The sequence below is a fragment of the Xiphophorus couchianus genome, chromosome 1 (genome assembly GCF_001444195.1).
Source record: "Xiphophorus couchianus chromosome 1, X_couchianus-1.0, whole genome shotgun sequence".
NCBI classification, from domain to species: Eukaryota; Metazoa; Chordata; class Actinopteri; order Cyprinodontiformes; family Poeciliidae; genus Xiphophorus; species Xiphophorus couchianus.
In genome coordinates, this window is record NC_040228.1 from 17,278,274 (window position 1) to 17,298,389 (window position 20,116).

The 20,116-nt window shown below is 37.6% G+C and overlaps 1 protein-coding gene across 2 annotated transcripts in view; it reads right to left on the reverse strand.

The window, feature by feature from the left end:
- The window catches only part of LOC114144954 (ELKS/Rab6-interacting/CAST family member 1-like), a 160,576-nt gene that overhangs the window by 117,280 nt on the left and 23,180 nt on the right, over nt 1–20,116 (reverse strand). For both annotated transcript variants that reach the window (XM_028018226.1, XM_028018232.1), the window contains exons 6-7: nt 19,442–19,609; nt 5,907–6,074 (exon numbers count right to left, since the gene is read on the reverse strand). In XM_028018226.1, the coding sequence (XP_027874027.1) occupies nt 5,907–6,074; nt 19,442–19,609 (336 nt within the window). The remainder of the gene's footprint in view (nt 1–5,906; nt 6,075–19,441; nt 19,610–20,116) is intronic.

Here is a 20,116-nt window from a genome sequence, read left to right on the forward strand (position 1 = left end):
GGACTCAGTAACCCTCCACGACAGTGCTGCTATTATTAGCAGAGTGTTTGAGTAAAAGTTTCTTGATCATCATTGACAGTCTTTTCAGACCAATTATATGCCAACAATAAGTATTATCCTGTCACCTACATAGCATAACTTCTTTTAGAGAAATTTTACTTTGTTAAAGTCTTACTATAGTCACATTTTTCTTTGTTTTAAACAAGTATTTAAAGAAAACACTAAAATCTGACTTCATTATTTGAAGGTGGTCCATAATGAAACATATGGATAATAAAATACACTTGTGGCTAGTTATATTTAGATTAAAACTATGGAAGTCCAAGAAAAACTCATATACACACGAAACCTTCATGCTCTGTACCAATTCAAACACAAAAGCATGTTTGCAGTCTAATTTTGAAAGTTTATTGTAATTTATGGCTTTTCTGTACATACATTGTTGAAAAGCCACATATTTTAATCAGTCTGTGTGTGATTATTATCACAAGTGTCAGGCTGGGAGCAGCACATAGCTCTGACACGTTTGACAGGTAGACAGCTTCCCTTCTCCCCACACACATTCCTGCCTCCAGAAGGCAATTTCAACAGAAACACTCCACTGCATTCATACATATCAATTGACTATGAATGCACACATGTGCACACATATAGGATCATGCAGACAAGAATCAAATTTTCACAGTCGTTTCTCCTGGCAGAGCAAGACAAACAGATTTAGAGAAAGAGCTGTTAAAAAAAAAGATACAATGCACTTGTGCAACCTCGGTCGTATGCGTGAGGAAGTGTGTGTCCACGTTCGTCCAAGATGTTGATCAACGTCCATGCTCTTTAGGCTCATGACTATATCTCTGAACCACCCCAGCTGCGGAATGCTGCAATGATTGCTGGGTAATTACAATGGCGCTTTAGTCCTCTCCTTCCAGCATCATTAGCATTAACTCTTTTTTTCCCTCTGCAGGCACAGAGAATGATGGCAACAAAGAATAAAATTTTAAAGTGTGGCCACCTGGTGAGGACCACAACAGCTGTTTGTAACTTCTGACCCAGGTCCAATTTACAGTGATCTGGTGAGACAAGTGTAATAAAGCATTCAGTCATACGGTTTAACTCAGAGTTCAAGAGTCAAACCGAGACTCGTTTTCCACTGAGAATATTAGTTTTAAGTGCTTTTCTTAGATCTTTAGGCATAAAATACTGGACTGCCAAAAAGTTAACAGGCCTGCTTGACTGATGGTGCGGTATCATCAGGATTGCCATTAGCTTTCAGTCCTTCATCTTCTAAAAAGTCACGAAACACATTTCGCCTTCTGAGGTGAAGTGTGCATGTTTTGATCAGGCCAGAAGATGAACGTGAATGGCTCGGGTCTCAAATGTGACCCAACACAGAGTTTTGTCTTGACGGATGTGTAGCCTGGCTTCAATCAACCAGCCTTGGGCTCTCATTATTAACCCAGGCTGATTGCTGATAGCTGCAATGAGGGGAAAAGGGGCAGGAGCAGAGGAGGTCCTTCTCGCAGGCAATTTACTAGAATTTCCCCAGCTCCAATAGCCTTATCTGTGGCCATGTCTCTGCACAGTGATTGGTCAGCTGGTATCCATTAGGATGAAAGGCAATGGTGGCCTCATCACAAATCTATCAAGACTTAGCACGCACACACTAGTGCATAAAAAGTACAGTAAAGAGACATCTAAAATGTTTCTTTTTAGTCTGAGCTACAGCTGTGACACAATCTTCTACCTGGAACACCTTCGCACCAGTCAACAGACGTGTTTAGCTCGAAAATATATGGCAGTTTTTTTATGTAGCAGTATTTTGGTATTGTTAGACACCTAAACATAACATAATCTTAACATAAAGACAAATGTATCATAAAAAGGTCCAGAAAGCTTCTTGTTTGTGCATTGATTAACCCTAATTTTGATGTATTTTCAGGACCCTTAGATTTATGCGTCTATGTAGATTCATGTGTGCTATAATGTGTTAGAAGTAGTAGGAATGCTTCAAATGAATAAAACTGTACAAGGGTGGATATAAATTCACATAATGTATCCATATATGTATAGATGAATACAGGGATTCAGGGTAAATAATGTTTATATACAGCGGCATGCAACTGAGCATGGCAAGAACAACTCAGGTATCCGCTTATTTATACTTAGGTATAAGTATTTTTAGCTGCAATTTAAAATAACCAATGGAATCGACGCAATGTAAAAACAATGGGAGAGAATTCCACAATCGGGGAGCAACAGTCTGAAACAACCCACGGGTTTTAAACCGAGTACATGGGCCTGATAAGACACTCTGATCAGCAGACCTCAGAGCTCTAGCATAAGTCAGAGACATACTGGGATGCCTAACCATGCAGAGCCTTAAAAGGACGAGAGTTTTAGCCGGAAATCTAAAATTAACTGGTAACCAGTGAATAACGATTAAGATGGGAGTTATGAGTTCCCTGTGTGTCCCTGTTAAACGTCTAGTGGCAGCATTCTGCACAGTTTGAATTCAATGCATTGCAGATTTGTCAAACACATAAAAAGACCATTACAATAATCCACCTAAGATGATACAAAGGTATGTAAAATAACTTCACATCCACATCCAGATTTCTGAGTTAGACTGAACAGAGGATCCTAGGAAGCAAATGTGCTTTCTGATTTCAGGAATCTTTTCATCAGGCCCATCAGTTTTGATGGAGTTTGGTTGTAAGCAGTTTACTTTAAACCAATTCTTAATTTCAACCAAGCAATCACTTAGACTTGACAAAAGTAAAATTCAGATGGCTTAAAAGAGCAATATAACTGTATGTTGTCAGAATAGAAATGATAAATGACAGAATTAAAATGGCATATAATCAAATGATCTGTCTGAAATTTAGGATGTGAATGGCTGTTTAAATCATGGCACAGTTCTGTTGTTTCTGTAATAGAAACAGAATCGGGCCAAGAACAGATCCCTGGGGTACACTGTATGACAGATCTGATGAGTCAGACATTATTTGATTAATGTAGACCCTGAATGATCTGTCTGAAAGGTAGGATGTGAATCATTGTAAGACAACACCAGTAAATCCAAAGCATTTGAGTCTATTTATCAAGATGACATGATCAACTGTCTCAAAGGCTGAGGTAAGATCCAACAAAACTAAGACTGTGTAATCTCCTGAATCAGCTGCCAAGAGAATGACACTTTAAGTACAACAGTTTCAGTTGAATGCATTTCAAGAAAACCAGGCTGAAAGATGTTCAATATATGGGTTTACTTTAGGAAACATTTAAGTTGTTGTGCCACAACTTTTTCAAGAAGGCAGCAATGACAGCAGACCATAGTTAGTACTGCAAGAGTCTTGCAGAGGCAACACCAAAACAGAGGGTGGTTCCCTAAAAGGCCTAAAAAAGCCAGAGGAGACTCACCGCACATTATAAATGGGAGAGCCCTGTGTGGACAGGGGATCCTTCCACATGGACACACAAACACTCAAGCATGCAGTCCAAGCAGACGCAATCAAATCTTTCTGTCTGAGGCTGCTATGGGTAGGAACATGATAGTGGGCATATTATACTTCCACGCACACAGAAAGCCTTTCTAAAAGCATGAATATGGATCGCAATGACCACAATGTTTGAACATGAATAACACGTGTATGCCAAAACCACACTACAACCGGCTATGCACACAACACACAACCCTAACCCCGTAGCCAAAGGGCGGGGAAAGAAGAAATGCAAATGGAAAAAATAAACAAATAAATGCATCATTATGCATTGGACATGGTCTCATTGACCAAGGGCTTGAACAGAGCCCCCACTGTTCTGTGTTGTGATACATAAGACCAATGTGCTCACCAAAAGACAATTTCTTCATTATTTTCAGTCATATTGAGCCTCTTGCTATTAGGATCAACCTGTGTCTCACACTACAGCAATGACATCATGAAAGTATGCAATAAGCAGTGGTGACTGTCCAAATAACATCTGGAAAGAGAAGATGTATTCCTCATATTTTCTTTGGACTGAGCATAGTTAACTAATGAGGGATACATACTCCAGCTAAACAGTCTCTGTGGTATTACACCACCCATGCCTGGACATCATTGTGCGTATGTGTTACTGTTTCTATGTCTTATCAGTCCAAAAATGTGGATATTATCACATATATTGACAATAGTGTTTATACCTCTTAAATTTCTTCGCATTTTGTCTCACTACAAACAGAAGCTTTAATGTCTTTCATTTGGATTTTATGAAATCCATCATAAAGTACCACATAATCTTAAAGTGAAATAAAAATATTTATTTTCAGATTATTTTAAATATTTTTTAACCATTGTTTTTTGGTAACTAACTCAACCTTAGTCCAAACTTCACAATTCTAATGTTTGTCCTGCTGGAAGGTGAACCGCCCCAGTTTAAGCCTTTTTATTCCAGTATTGCCATCTTAAGCAGCACCATTGATTATTCTATCAGCTCTTTCGCTGTTAAAAAGGAGAATCATCTCCACATCATGATGCTGTCAGAACCATGTTCTAGTGTGAGGACTGTGTGTAAAAGCTAATTATTACTAGTGGTCTCCACTGACCAGAGCACTCTGTACATATTTTCTTTGTCTCCCACCACACCTGTGGCAAACGTTTGCCATTCCGTTCGCCACACTTCCATGAAGGTCATCTTTGAGGAGTGCATGACAAACAGTTTTCCTGAAAAACAAATTCTCCCTTCACCTCATCTCATTACAACAAGCCACTTGGCATCTTTTCATATTTATGCTCTCCTCTCTTGGTATGTCAGTTTAGTTTGTAATCGCTCCAATTCAGAATTATGCCACACTTTGCTTTTTGATAGATTGCATAGATCCATCATATCAATCCAATAGATTATAAAGTTTGTGGTTGTAATGTGGCAAAGTGTGAAACATTTGAGGAATATGAATATTTTACAAGGCACTTTGTGCTGGTAACAAAAAAAAAAAAAATTAAGTAGTGTAAACTAACTCAAGACTTAATTCAGACATAAAAAGGATGAAGTCCTCAACTCTAGAAATGCATTTTAGAGTTAATCCTTGGATCGTCTTATTTTTCAGACATTTTCATGTTTTAGATTTTCCTCTTTTTATTTCTACTATATGTCACATAAACACAACCGCTCTAAATAACAGGAAGACACTTGTATTTTATCTGAAAACCCTTTACATATAAGGCACTAAGAACACCAGCTTCCAAGCCAAAGCAAGTCAGTGGATGACCAAAAGTTCATTTTGTAACCAAAACAATGCATCACTTTCAGTAAAAGGAAAAATGGTAAATTCACCAGATCTATATTGTGAAAGCAAAACTGCAATCACATATGCACACTTAACAATTGTTGTCTTTGGTTTTTATTTAACCAAAGGTATATAATTAGTATTGTTGATGCATAAAATTGTTTTTTAATTTGTATCTTTTATTTTTATCATATTAAATATTTTCTGAAAGGTTATTCTTTAAATTTATTTTAACATTCCTTTTCTTTCTATTTCCCTTGAATTCTAATTTTTAAAAAAATCAACAATGCCTTATTACATTTACAGAAAAACACTAGAGGGTAACAGTATATTCCGAATTACTTATGCGTATAACATAAAAAAACAAATACTGTCAATAAAAAAAAAAACTTTCAACTGTGATTAGCATAATTATTCCTTCCTTTTGGCCAGAATGGGACACAGTGTTTTTATTCCTAAAACAGAAATACCGGCTCATATATCACCAGAGAAGAGATGAAAAAAGACCTAGGAAGATGTATCTCCATCTACTCTGATGTACATCACATTTGTAGAAAACAAAAACAACTTCAGCAAGTGTTAAAAACTTCAAATACATGATTCATGGAAGTATGAATATTAAATTGCTAATTTAATATTTTACCTTCTTCTGTAGGATATTCACTTTTCTCTCCTTGACATCCAGCATGTCCTTCATATCTCTGATTTCTCCAGCCAGTGTGCTCTTTTCATCACTTAAGTCTTGCAGTTGATTGGTTTTCTTAGTCAGAATCTGTTCCTTCTCCTCCAGGCGCACTCGCAGAGCATCCACCTATAGTTGATCATAAAAAGCAATAACAGAGAATTTAAAAAAAAATCATAGACAGCCCACAGTATAGGAAAGGAAAAAATAAACAACAAAAAAATATATATACAACATCAAAAATGCCTGAGCCAGTTGAGGTGGCTCAGGCATCTGGTCAGGATGCTTCCTGGACGCCGCCCTGGTGAGATGTTCTGGGCACGTCCCACCGGGAGGAGGCCCCGGGGAAGACCCAGGACACGCTGGAGGGACTATGTTTCTCGGCTGGCCTGGGATCGCCTTGGGATTCCCCCGGAGGAGCTGGAACAAGTGGGTGGGGAGAGGGAAGTCTGGGCCTCCCTTCTGCAGCTGCTAGCCCCGCGACCCGACCCCAGATAAAGCGGAAGAAAATGGATGGATGGATGGATGGATGGATGGATGGATGGATGGATGGACATCATCAAAAAACTTTGGGACATGATTTCCGTTTATTTCACACTTAAGTAGTCAGTACCCGAAAGAACATCTCTCAGCACACTTACTTGTTGAAATTTAGAAGTATCAAACATTGTTTGGCTTAATGTTCACAATTTAAAGCACTGCAGAGTGACGCTGTAAAAGTATATATAAATAAAGAAGGAACTTGGAGTGACTTCTGTCAGTTATTATTCCGAGTGTTGCACGATTGGTCAGGTTCTGCCACAGATCACATTGCTCACTTACTTCATCCCTAACATTTTAAAATAATCTGTATCTGGCTGTGTGCTATGAGCTGAGAGACATCTGAGCTATGTCCAAAACTCAGGGTGGGTATCAGTATTCTGCTAGACTGGCTAAAAATAATCCATGTGTACATTCACATCTTAATCTGGCCATGATGGCCACAAATTCTGCTCCTTCAACAACTGATTTAAAGCTAGGCTGAATGAGTTCATTTGAACTCAACATGTGTTTTTAAGAGAGACACAGAGAGACAGTAAAAGAGAGCTTATTATCAACAGTTTTTACAAGAATTACTTTGAAACATAAGGGGCAAAAGACTTAAGGAACAGACTGTTCCAGCTCATCTGTCAAAATATTTCACAAGGTCCTTTCATTAATAAAGACGACATAAAATCAAGATAGTTTAAAATCTGATGGCCTTTTCTGACTTTATACTATAGAACATGTGCCTTGCATTTCAAAGGTCGTAGGAATATACATTGTCTTAAGAATGCTCTTAGCAATTTGCTCACCATCAGGCTACCAACAATATATTTTTTGTTATTTGGGGTGTAGTATTAAAACATTGTAGCAACATAGTCACTGAATCGTTTAATTATGAACTGATTTAAAAAAACAGCTCCAATTAATAAAAAGATAAATTGTCTCCTAGTTTGAATTGCTATATCAACATTCGAAACTATGCCCTAACCCTTAATTTTATTGATTTCCATTTTTTATGGGGAACCTTGAATGTCTTCCAAAGCTATATAACAGTTAGCTTAGTACATGATATTGAGGCTATCATGGATTTTTGGATAGAGCACTCATCTCACCCGAAAATGGTTCGAATTGGTGTGATCCCATCCTGCTTCCCTCCTGCCACATGTCGATGTGTGCCTGAGCAAGGCACTATAACACAAGTTTCTTACCAATCTGCATAGTATATGAACGTATGACAATTTGCGAGAGCTGGATGAATGTGGCTGTAGTGTAAAGCACATCAAGGTTGGAATGACTAGAAAACCACTGGTTAAATTCGATCCAATGATCAACGGTTTGACCCACAATTGTAATTTTAATCATTTAGTTACATTGGATAAAAGTAACCTGCTAAATAAATTCAATGTATGGTAATGAAAATGTGTCTGAGCTAACATGTAAGGAAAAACCATAGGCCAATTAGGTTGGAAAAAGAAGAGTGTAGAGCTACAGCAGACTCGCTATTGTGCAGGGAGCAGGAAGTTTTGAGTTCAAATACTATATCTACATTTCTAAAACTGGGGTGCACTGGGTTTTCCTGAGTATCACAGGTACCCCTAAAGTCTGGCTTTAGATGCCAGCCAAGAGCTCCAGGTGTAGGATGCTAAAGTATGTATCTCATGTTGCTTGTCTGGCACACAACCAAAGTGTAATACTGAGGATGCCTCTGTCCTCCCCAAATTACATTTGCACACACACCCCTACATACACATTAGGCCAATCACTAGTCCTTTGTGCTTCCATACATGTGTGTATGTGTTCACAATTTGTATGACAGAAAGAAAGGCAGACCTCCTATGCTTCAACTTCACCTGGCAAGAAGCAATTTAGCAAAAATGTACCAAAGGGGCCAAACAGGAAATCCCTGCTGTCTCACCTGCACTAGTCTGCTACACTGTGATGGTGTTGCACAGATGCCATTCTAATACCCTCTTAAAGCACTCATTGCTGCCAGAAAGCTGAAGCAAGGAGACAATGTTACATAGGTGAGCAGGCACAGATGAATGAATGCAAATGAGAAAGGGTAAAACAGGCAAGAGTGAGAAAAGGTGGAAAGAGATTATAGCATTTCTTCACAGATCATTTGGCTTGAGGACATTAACACCACAGAGATGCCGCTCCATCATTGGCTTATAGTACTTCATGAGAAGATATAGAGGAGTAAACCCCATAAGACTTTTATCAAATGGCATGTAGTAGCTAGTTAATGTATTAATACATCTTAAACTTTTTCTCACATTTTATCGCCTTACAACCACAACCCTTAATGAAGATTTGTTTTTTTTATGTTATAGACCAACACAAAGTAGCACATCAATCCAAAATAGTTTTAAAGAGTTTTAATCTTTTCATTAAAAAGAAATTGTAATGTGTACATTTGTATTTAGCCCCTGAATACACTTATGCAAATAAATAAAACCCAGTTCAGTCAATTGGCTTTGAAAGTCATTTCATAGTTTAACTTTATCTAAACAAACTACTTGTAAAAACCTTTTTTTTTAGAAAACATTAAACATGAAGATACAGCTTCATGAAGATCTGCAAATGCAGGCAGGTTCAGGCACATTAAAGTTTGAAAATCCCAGGTACAAAACTAACATATCATGTTATACATATATAAAAACTATCCCCATGGAAAACATGGTGCAGGCCACAAAACAGCTGTTAATGGAGCCGAGGTTCATCTATCAGCAATCAAGGACCATAAACATACATCAGCGATACAAAGTAATCAGTTAGATCAAATCACCTAAATGTTCCATGAAAGCTCAGTGGAAGTTTTAAATCCAATTGAGAATCTGTGTCAATGCCTAAAAATAGCTGGTCATAGTGGGTATCATTGGTATTTTTCTGATATGACAAAGAGGGAGCTATTTTTCAAATCAGTAAAAGGGGATCAAATTTGCCTTTAGATATACAGTATAAAGCTGGTGGAGACAAACAAAATCAATAGACTTGGAGTTGTAACACAAGCAAAAGTAGGTTACACAATGTATTGACTCAGAAAGCTGAATACAAATGAAAGCTACATTTGTCAGAACACTTTGAAAACTGTTAGATTCTTAAGAATAGAACACAAAAATACATTGAAGTTAATGATTGTAAATTGACAACATATGAAAAATATAGACACTAAACAACATAAGATCATTGTTCTTAGTTTCCACCTTTCGCTCCTGGTAATTGTTGTGATCTTTATACAGCTCTCCCTCTGCATTAATGAAACCCATTTCTTCTCTTAACATACTTGAAGATTGACATAGAAACAAACCTTAAGATACTGTATATGGACTACACTGGACTTTGTGAATACAAATTATTTTTACTTGGGCATTTAAGGTAAAAAATAAAAATATATAAAAATCAGAATATAGAGATTCCATTCAGTTCTAAAAGCAACACTTGAGAATGAATAGAAAACAAAAGAAATATATTAAAAACATCTATTACTCCACCATCATCCAAAAAAAAAAATCTTATTGAAACTTTGGTGCTTCTCACTCAACACCACATCATTTGAAAAATTACCCTAATATGCATTCAAGATTCTGCGGTTGATAAGATAATGATTCTTGGCCACATGTGGCTTTTCTTTCAATTGGCACAGACACAAAGTATTTTAACACATGCAAGCACACATCCATACAGGCTACAGTATTCTCAGCACACAGGCATCCGAAAGCTTACATGTAACATGCATGAACACTGATGGATACGCAGACCTTAAGACCCTCAGACTTCCTCCATTCATGCTTACAATGACAGGCAAATGTGGATTTTGGAAACTGGTTAGCAAAGCAAAACTGAGGCTTAAAGAAAACAGCTTCACTGTTTGTCCTCACCTCCCTTTTCCGTGCCTCACATTTCATCATAAAAGTTTTTCTGGCAGGCAAATTTGCAGAGTATTGGTGTAGGTGCCGGTGTTTGACCGCAATAGCCAACACAGAGACAATATGAGTATACCACAGTCTAAACGGCAGAACCAGAAAGACCACAGCAAAGGCCTGGGGTGCACCAAAAGTCCCTTAGTAACATTCGGACCCTCACTCACCCACCTTGGAGTCCAGAGCCATGAAGAGTCTTTGGCCGATCAAAAGATATCTCTCATAAATGCAAATATGAGTCTTTAAACCCTAGTAACATTCATAGAAATGTCATTACTCACCAGAGCTTAAATCACTTTTATGCTGCTAAACAAAGAGTATCACTTTGGACAAAAAAGCACTTGAAAATATCCCAAGTCCAGAGACTAGGTCTGGTGAAATGTGGCCAACGAGCAAGTTCAGGTCTTCTTGAGCTGCTCTGTGCCTCTACACAAAACGGTGTGAGCTATTCACTTTCCTGGCTGTGTGACATCCCTCAGGCCTGTGTAAATACAGCTAAAGGCAACGATTAGACATAGTTTATATAAAGTTCTATGAGGGGATATTAATCTTCTAAATTTATGGCATAATATTTGCCTAATTCATGTTTTTCAACCCAATTATTTGACCAGGTCTGGTTTGTATCACTCTGAGATGAAAGGAAGGACTATTTCATTACAAAACTATTCAAGACCACCACCATGCTACATACCACCTACAATCATTCGAATATGTCTTTGTTAAAACATAAGCATCAAAGAGAACCCAACACACTCTAACATGATGAATAAAGAAAAGTATAAATGTCGACTGATGGGTTCAAGCAGCTTGTTTGGCTCAAGTAAATGTCTACCTTATTAGAGACTGGTGAAAGGTGATTAAAAAAACGGCTTTATCCAGCTTATAGAATACCTGTACATACAACATATGCACTGTACTGCCTAAGACAGATGGTGTGTAGACACCTGACTTCAGATATAGCTTGCGTACATAAGCATAAGGGGGGTATTGTCAAATAGTCCGTAGTTTTCTAATGAATCAACAGAAACTTAAAGAAGATGTCAGGAGATGGTGTTAAAAGCTGACAGCCTGACGACCAAAGCATTTATTGTTTTCACTGAACAGCTCATGTTGGTGTGTTAATTTATGGCTTATAGAGTAACTGCATGTGTGTGTGTTAATGTTAAGCTTCCATAGTTGAACAAATAAATGTATGTCTAATTCAATAATAGCACCAGTTCTTATGTGCTCTGAGTTTTGTAGCTTTTTTATGTTGACTTTACAGTTTTGAGAGACAAAAACAATGATTTGTGTTCTTTTTTCTCCATCAACGTGGGCAAAATTCTGACCTATCAATGGACACACTGACTCTGACAGTGAGTTTGGTCAGAGCTCTGTCATCATGATAGCTATAGTATCCCCATTTGGATCAGGGAAAGATTTAATCTCCCCTTTTCACAGCAAATCTGAAAAATTCACAGTGAAGCCAACCTTATTCACGATACTGTTTCCCTAAATCAGGTGTCTGCAATCCTTATAATCCAGTTACCCTTACTCCAGTAAAATTTGTTTAGAGTTGCAAATAAGCAAGCTGCCTGCTTGCTTATTTGCAACTCTAAGGAAAACTGTTTCTGTTCTGGGAACTGCTGTGGAAGCTCTGGAGATTATTGTATGAAGAATGATTCTTCATAAAATCATGAAGGATCCTCAGCATGAGACTGGAATACAACAATAGTGTCTTCAGCCAGAGGCTTCTTCAGATCTGCTGTAATACAGACTGCAACAGCCATCAACATGCACAACAACTATTTAAAGAACCCTAGACAATATGAGTAACAACATGTAATTTCCCTCTGGAATTAATGAAGTAATCTTGACTTTTTCAAAGACAACTAAGAATTCATAACAAATGTCTAAGCAAATGTGTTGTCATTTTTGAAGAACCACAATTTCACTTCTATATTTAGGGATTAAAACACCCATCAATCCATCCATCCATTTTCTATACACCCTTGTCTCTAATGAGGTTGGGAGGTGTGCTGGTACCCATCTCCAGCGAACGTTTAGGGCGAGAGGCAGGGCTCACCCTGGACAGGTCGCCAGTCTGTTGCAGGGGATTAAAACGAAGATAACCACGAAGCTTTTGCAAAGAGGATGTATGAATTTTCTATGGGATGTTGATATGTGTTGAAAATTATGTTTAAAAAAGCATATGGTTTCCAAAGACAACAATAATTTATTTTAAGAAGTATAATTGTTACGTTCTGTTGTGGAATTTCAATACATTTCTTTCACAAGAGAAAAAACCTGCTCAAGCCTACATTTTTGTGTTATATACACATATTTTAAAACAGTCTTTGTTATATATTATCCAAAGTTATTAACAGGCACTGTATATGGGAAAGTAGCACAGATACAGTAAATAAAATACACTTTGGTTTGAGCTAAGGGGAGTTTATATAACCATATGTGGTGCTATGTTTTATTGAGTAAAAGTGCCTTTTATAGCCAAAGTGTGAGTTTTTCCAGGGCCTTGTGCTGATACTTCTCCCACTTTGAACATATTCACTGCAGATCACTCAAGGATTACATCGTAAGCTAAACTAACAAGTAAATACTACAGAAAATTCCTCCTAACCTCCACCTGCCAACCCAGACATGACGACACCAGTGCGGAAATTAGGGCCATTCCCTGTCCTCAGGCTAAGGCTGTGTGTCATTTGAGGAGTGTCTTAAAACTTAGGCTAAAGAAACAGTCTGAGCTCTGATCAGGAATTGCATAAAGGGACAAATCACCTGAGGGGCCAACAAAGGATAATAAGCGGATGTGAACTGCCTCACAGCAGGGACTGTAGGGTGGAGAGAGGGGTATGTCCGCCATGAATACTCCAACATCTGTTGATAAAGTGTTTGTAATGCAGCTGTCTGCCCACAGGCTATACACAAAGAGCATGGAAAAATACAGAGGTTACCAGAAACCTTACATTCAGACAATTAAAAAAAATAAATAAATCTAGAACGTCATCATTGTCTAACAGAGGGAATGAATGATTTCCTTCAAAGGTCAGTCATTTTGTTACTGAATAATATTAATATTAATAAATGATAAACGTTTTATCCTAATTAAAACCTTTATCATTAGTGTGAACTTCGTGGAGTTCACACTAACTCCACAAAGGTGTCTTAACACATTTTGAATCCTCTGATTATTATCAACAAACAAGATGCGCATAGCCTACACAAATGTAAATGAAGACACACTGACACACATTAACATTTTTTAAGTTATAATTTCAGACTATTTCCAGATGTAATTGCCAGTATCTACAACTTCTTTTCAAAGAATCTCCACCTACACACAAATCCATATTTCTGGCCATTTTTCTGTGCAGTATGAAAACAGTCTACATGTAGGGGGCAGAACAGAGCTTTAATTTGATGAACATTTTACAGAATTGTTCAACTGAGAATGCTATAATAATAACAGTTGGAAACAATGGCATGCTGTTATCTTTTGACATAATATACATTTGCCAACTCCCCTAATAAGAATGTGTAAAATGCTTATGAAAAATATATTTTGTGAGGCATAAATCCAGAATTTTTATAACAATCACAACCGGTTAAAAATTTGTTCAATTGTGAAAAACTCCCAAGTTAATAGCTTAACAAACTCTTCAAGGCTCACACTAATTTATACCTCTGCTGTCAGTACTGTGTAACGTCTATCGCCAGCTGAACTCTGGAGAAAAGCACCAGTAACCTTCGAGACCCCACTTAGGGATAAGCATGTAAGGTACTGAATGGATGGATATATCTTTTTATGGGACAAAGTGTTGATCTATTTTAAGATGCATTAGACATTCTTATTGGGGTGCAAAACAGGATTTTATGTAGGCTAACACTGATAACTGCATGTACTTACTGTACCTCATTTTCTGTACGAACTATTAAATATCTCATCTGCATGATGACCCCAGTTACTCCATTTTATGGCTTTTCCACATAGCCTCTGAAGAACATGCAGGGTCTTTATTTTGGATCGTACCATGTTTGTTCTAGGCAGCTCAGTGGTGTGCTATTCACACTAAATTCCAAACCACACCAATCCAAGAACTCAAAATTTCATGCAGTTGGGCCTGAGAACCGTGATCATGGTCTGGCAAGTTTGAATGAAGTCATGTTAAAACTGCCCCTCAACACTTGGGACTCATTAGAAGAGCTCCAGAACTCAGTGTGCAACTTATCATTAGTGGTCAACCTGAGCTAAAGACAGAACAGACGTTTTCCAACCTTGATCTACAAGTCCATTTTCATTTTAGAAAGCCCTCACCTATGCTTCAATTTCTATCTGCTTGTTATTCTAATATTGTAAACAGCTGTGGGCTAGTTATGGGGAGAGAAGAAGAACAAATATTGTAGAAATTGGGAGAGAACCAGATGGAGGTGGAGACACTCTGGATGGGAGAAGCAAAAACAAATGAGGCCAGAAGAAAGAACACACCAGGGGCACAATCCATGGTGTACCACAACCAGGTTGAAACCACATCTTTTCTCTGCCTCACTAGAAATATGAACCATCAATCATCAGAGAGAACAAGGAAAGATCAACAATAATAGACCAGCAGGGACCACAGTATATTGTACCATTGCATAATTCACTGACAAAAGCCTACAAACACCTCCATCTATTAAGCTGCTCAAACATCTCACTTTCACTTCCTCTTGTCGCTCCATCAGTCTGTGAATTATTCCCTCTCGCACTTTTTTTTATTCTCTTCTTGTTTTTGCTATTCATCACTGTCGCTATGGCCAATGTTAGCAAATTATTCGACTCATTTATAGCTTTTTCAAGTCATTGCATTTCAACCTCAAAAACAAAACTCAGTAGAGTATAGAGTGTGTCCTCTGGCAGACACACAGGAAATGCTAGTGATGAAAGAGTGAACATAAGAATACCAAAGTCACATTGAAACATTGAGAGGAAATATCAACATAAGTAATGCAAAAACAACAGACTGTAAGAGACTCAGGGAGACATTTTTTCTTTAACACTCATATAGTTTTCACAAAACTTAATGAAACTCTCCTTTTCAAAATTTTAGGCATGAAAGTAGAAAAACTTTACAAGACAAGAGGTATGAGTCTGAACTGTCATTTGCTTAAAAAGAATGGCAATCAACTTAATCTTCTTTGAATACTTTGAAAGCAGAACCTGTCCCCAACAGTGTTACTGGTGAACTCTGTACAAGATACGTCCTGTATGGCGCTTTCATGGTGTGTAAGCGCCATGTGAAAAAAAAGAAGAGATATTTCTCTAAGAAGAACATTAAGCATGTTTTATTCTATTTTATTTGTATCTCTGGTTAGAAGCAAAAGCTTAAATGCTTCCTTCCTGAGCTATTTATGTTGCTGGCTCAGACTCTGATAACGACTTGAGTCAAATACAAGTCTTATATTTCTGTCAGTGAGTGACCGCTTGCGACAATACCAGGTTTATAAAATGAACCTGTAAATCAAAAGGAATTTCTGTTATTTGAAATTTTCAAATTTTATATTAGTCCTTGCATCAACAATGGTATTGCAGTAACAACATTGTTGCTTTTCAAAGATGAAGAATAAATAATATATACAGAAAACATGGGCAGATACACCTACAAAGGTCTCATTATCAGTAAACTTGAGGTAAGTCAAACTTACAATCCTTTAAGACAATCTTCTACAAATAGTAGTCATATTTAAAACAATCTTTGAGCTGAAAACTGAAACCAGGTCAAACTCTTCTGGCAGTGTAGCTCTGAGATGTTCTTTAGTTCTCAGGGTTTGTTAAATATGCAGGAAGGTCTCCGACAGGTTACCTGATCTGGTAGAGTATCATTACAGCGCTGCATTGTCCTGTTCAGGGCATGAAAGGCACATACACATCTTACTGTATTAAAGGGTTAAGTTTCCTCAGACTCTGGCAGACCAGAGGGAATGAGTCCCACAAAAGTGTACACTCATTATTTTCCACATTTTCCAGTTATCTGAAGACAGACTCAATCACACCCATTTAGAGGCTGTCCTTAACTTTGACTGACAAATAAATATGCATCCATTTTCTCATTCCTTTGCATACAGTGGCTTCTCTGTTCTGAGGCCAACTATCTCTTAGTCTAATCCTGATGGGAACTGCTTTTACAGTATCTCCGATAAAAAGCAGCTTGGCTTTGGAACATACCAGTCACTAGCTATCATGGTTAAAGTCAGCTAACTGAACAATGTACACTTTTTTAGATATGTCTAATGCAGTCGTTTTGTAACTTTGAAAAGGCTGGTCTGAAAGTTGAAGATCCAGTACTACAGTACTACAGTGGCTGCAGGTGAGTACTGAATGAGAAGGGAATCCTGGGAGAATGGCTGTTCTCTCTCAGAATGACAGACAGGCAGCAGAGGAATGCATTCCAACAACTGGCCCACTACAGCACACTAAAGATCTTTAGTCATCCTCCAGTTTGCCCACTTAGTTGAGGAAACCCGAGTCATTCCAAAGTGGGGGGAAGAAATGCCACTTCAATAGCAAGAAAAATTACTCGAGACTGGAGATGAGAAGCAAGTAATCAGACCTGACAACGTGTTTTTCTGTGCTTATGGGGTTGTGTGTGCACAGCTGTATGTTTGTGTATTTGTGATCTGGATCTAATTACAGGTCCTCGGCAGTGGCCTATGAGAAGTGAGAAGAAATGGCAAAGAATGCTGTGATGCACCCAAAATCAGAATTATTGTAGCTGTTCCTCTTCTTACCCTGAAATCGCAGGCCAAACCTCAAAGAAACATATGTGCATATTCAATGATATGTTAGTACATGTAACACTTATACTTATTCCAGTTCTGGTATTATCATAGTGATAATACTCTAAACTGGTCCCACTAAGTAACAGTTATTTAACATTTAGAGTACAGTATGTCAAATTTGTGAATTTTTCAAAAACATTTTGCCCAAAAAGTTAATTAAATAGAAATGTTTTTCAAATTAGAAAGGGTATGGAGAATGTAGTGTGAATACAACTGCAATTGTAATAGTGTTGATCCAACCTAGCAAAACAAAGCAATATGACTCTGACAAAAACATGGCAGGTGATGGGAAAACATTTTTTGTGCCATGAAACTACAAATAGATGAACAGTATATCCTCCTTGTGTAGGCAATTTATTTTCTTAGCAGCTTTACAAGGTATACAAAAGGACTGCTGGGGTGACAGTTGGCTCTACAACACTTCTTTTCTCATTATAAATTCCAGTTAAAACAATGAAGGAAAATATATTTTACCTTACTTTACTATAAACACTATTGCTTGACAACTGGGGGCTTCCTCATGTAGCATTTTCACAATTTAGGTTTCTTTTATGTGCATAAAATGTATTTTGCCGGGTTCAAAAAAGTGATATTGCGACCATGCAATACAATGATGACAGACAGAGTTGTGTCAATATTAAAAAAAATAATTAAATATCTATAAAGCTCAGATGACTATGACTCAAAGACTTACTTATAAAGCTCACAGTATTAAAGAATGGAAGGTCCTGGGACCAGGGCCGTACATGCAAGGTATTTTCCGCAGACTAGTGAAGTAGTGAATGATTAGTAGACAGCATGTCCTAACTTTTTTCTCTGATAGAATAAACATGTTGTTGAAAGAAGATCAATTGCTAATTTCATGACTGTAATTCTTGGAAACTGGGCTCAACCCAAAGAATCTACAGGAAGCCCCATTTTTGTGAGCATACCACCCGCAGAAAGGAATCACGGGATCCAGTGCCTTGCATGTTGGGTGGCAGGTGAGAGCTTTGGCCTTGGAGGGATAATGACTAGTGGCATAATCTGGCTCTAATGTTCTACTTTAGCTAAATTATGAAAGAAAAATTGTGAACATGAGCATGAAGTGAAAAGGGATTGTAATGTCCCTGTTTTCAACTCCATTTAAAATCTCTGAACAGGAACTAGATATATCTTCAAAGTTGGCCTTTATTTTCATCTCAACACACCTGCTCCTTTTCGTGACCACATTCCAAATGGTTGATTGGAAAAAGCTGTGCAGAGACAAAATGATGGATGAATACTTTTCGAAGAATTCACAATTATAAGTCTCAGTACAGCAGGTGTCCCCAGAGCAAAATTCTGTCATGGTGACAAATATTTCTTGAAATTGCAACGTAACTTTTAAGGCTGGTAAATATGAGCACATAGAAAACCACCCACTGAAAAGTATTTATTTTAAGTATGATGTATTCAGCAAAGAGCAAAAGCTGAAATCCTTTGCACATGTATCAACAATTAAGCCTAATTTTGGCTCAAATTGCTTCCTGCGATGATGAGTGGACATAGTTAGCAGGCTGCTCTCAACTGCCAAACACTGAGATATGAAGTATCAGTTTCAAGTCAAGAGACTGACAGAAGAAAAAATGCAAGATGGTCAAATACACACATACACACTCAACAAACATTTCACATTCATGCTTCTCCAACACTCCACACGTATCCCCTTTTCCTCCCTAAAATGGTGATAAAATTATTAAAGGTAAAGAGCCTTTAACACTTCAAACATGAGCAAAAGCTGCCAGTTTTCTTCCGCCTGCTGACTGACCCACCCACATGTACAAATGTGGTGGTGTAGAAAATAGCTTTCCACCCACCTCTGTATGCCCATAAGAGAAGCAGAAAGGCTTATGGAAAAAGTTGTGAGACCTTAACTGCCAATTTGTTTCTGTCAGACCACAATACACTGAAGCATCTCAAATTCAACCACATCACTGCTGTCTCATCTCTAATTTTGCATGAATAAACAAAGGATTTTCCCTAAATAACACAAACTAACAAAAACAAAAAAAAACAACTAGTAAAATATGACAGCACAATATTAACACTAAAAATGGAACACTTGATTGCTGCTGATAACTAATTACTTCCAATTCTTCCAGATCTTAATATATTAGTAACAGTATTATGAAGTTTTCTTTCTAGAAGTGTTTTTATTTCTGTTGCAGAAACCATTTACATACTATTTGCATTAAGTAATGAGGAAACTCTCACCTCTGTCTGCAGTGTTTTGGCGCGCTGCTCCTTGGCACTGAGCGACTCTTTTAGCACCTCGATGTGTTGCTTGTAGTCCGAGTTCTGATTGGTCAGTGTTTCTAGTTTGGTTTGCAGGGCCTGCATCTCTGAGTCCTTCCTATTTAGCTCCTGCTTCAGCTGCTCTATCTGATAATCACACAAAATAAAATACATTTATTACATTAAAAAAAGTCTAATTTTAGTGATTTCTGAATGAAGGGGAAGACATAATATATTTTTCAAAGCTTACCCTCAGCTTTAAAAAAATCTATTTATTACAACACCCAGGCATTTTAAAAACACAATGTGTCAAATTATGTTATAGCCATTCAGTATTATAATGTTATTACAACCTTACTCGGGAGTCCTTGTTCAGTTGTATTCAAATGCTAAGCTGGACAGCCGAAAAGCAGAAAATCATCAAGGGAAACAGATTGACTGGCTTAAAAAAGCCATAGATACCATAACAGAACACCACACAGCAAATCAAATTCATCAACACAGGGATGTTTCTTTGCCGAGTAGACTGATGTACAGAAGGCTGGAATCTGACTGGTGCCAAAAATGCACAGAGTTGTTTTAAAAGTGAGATTTCTCAAACTGAGAATTCACCACATAAAAATGAAAGTCAGACTGAACCACACCACATGTAAA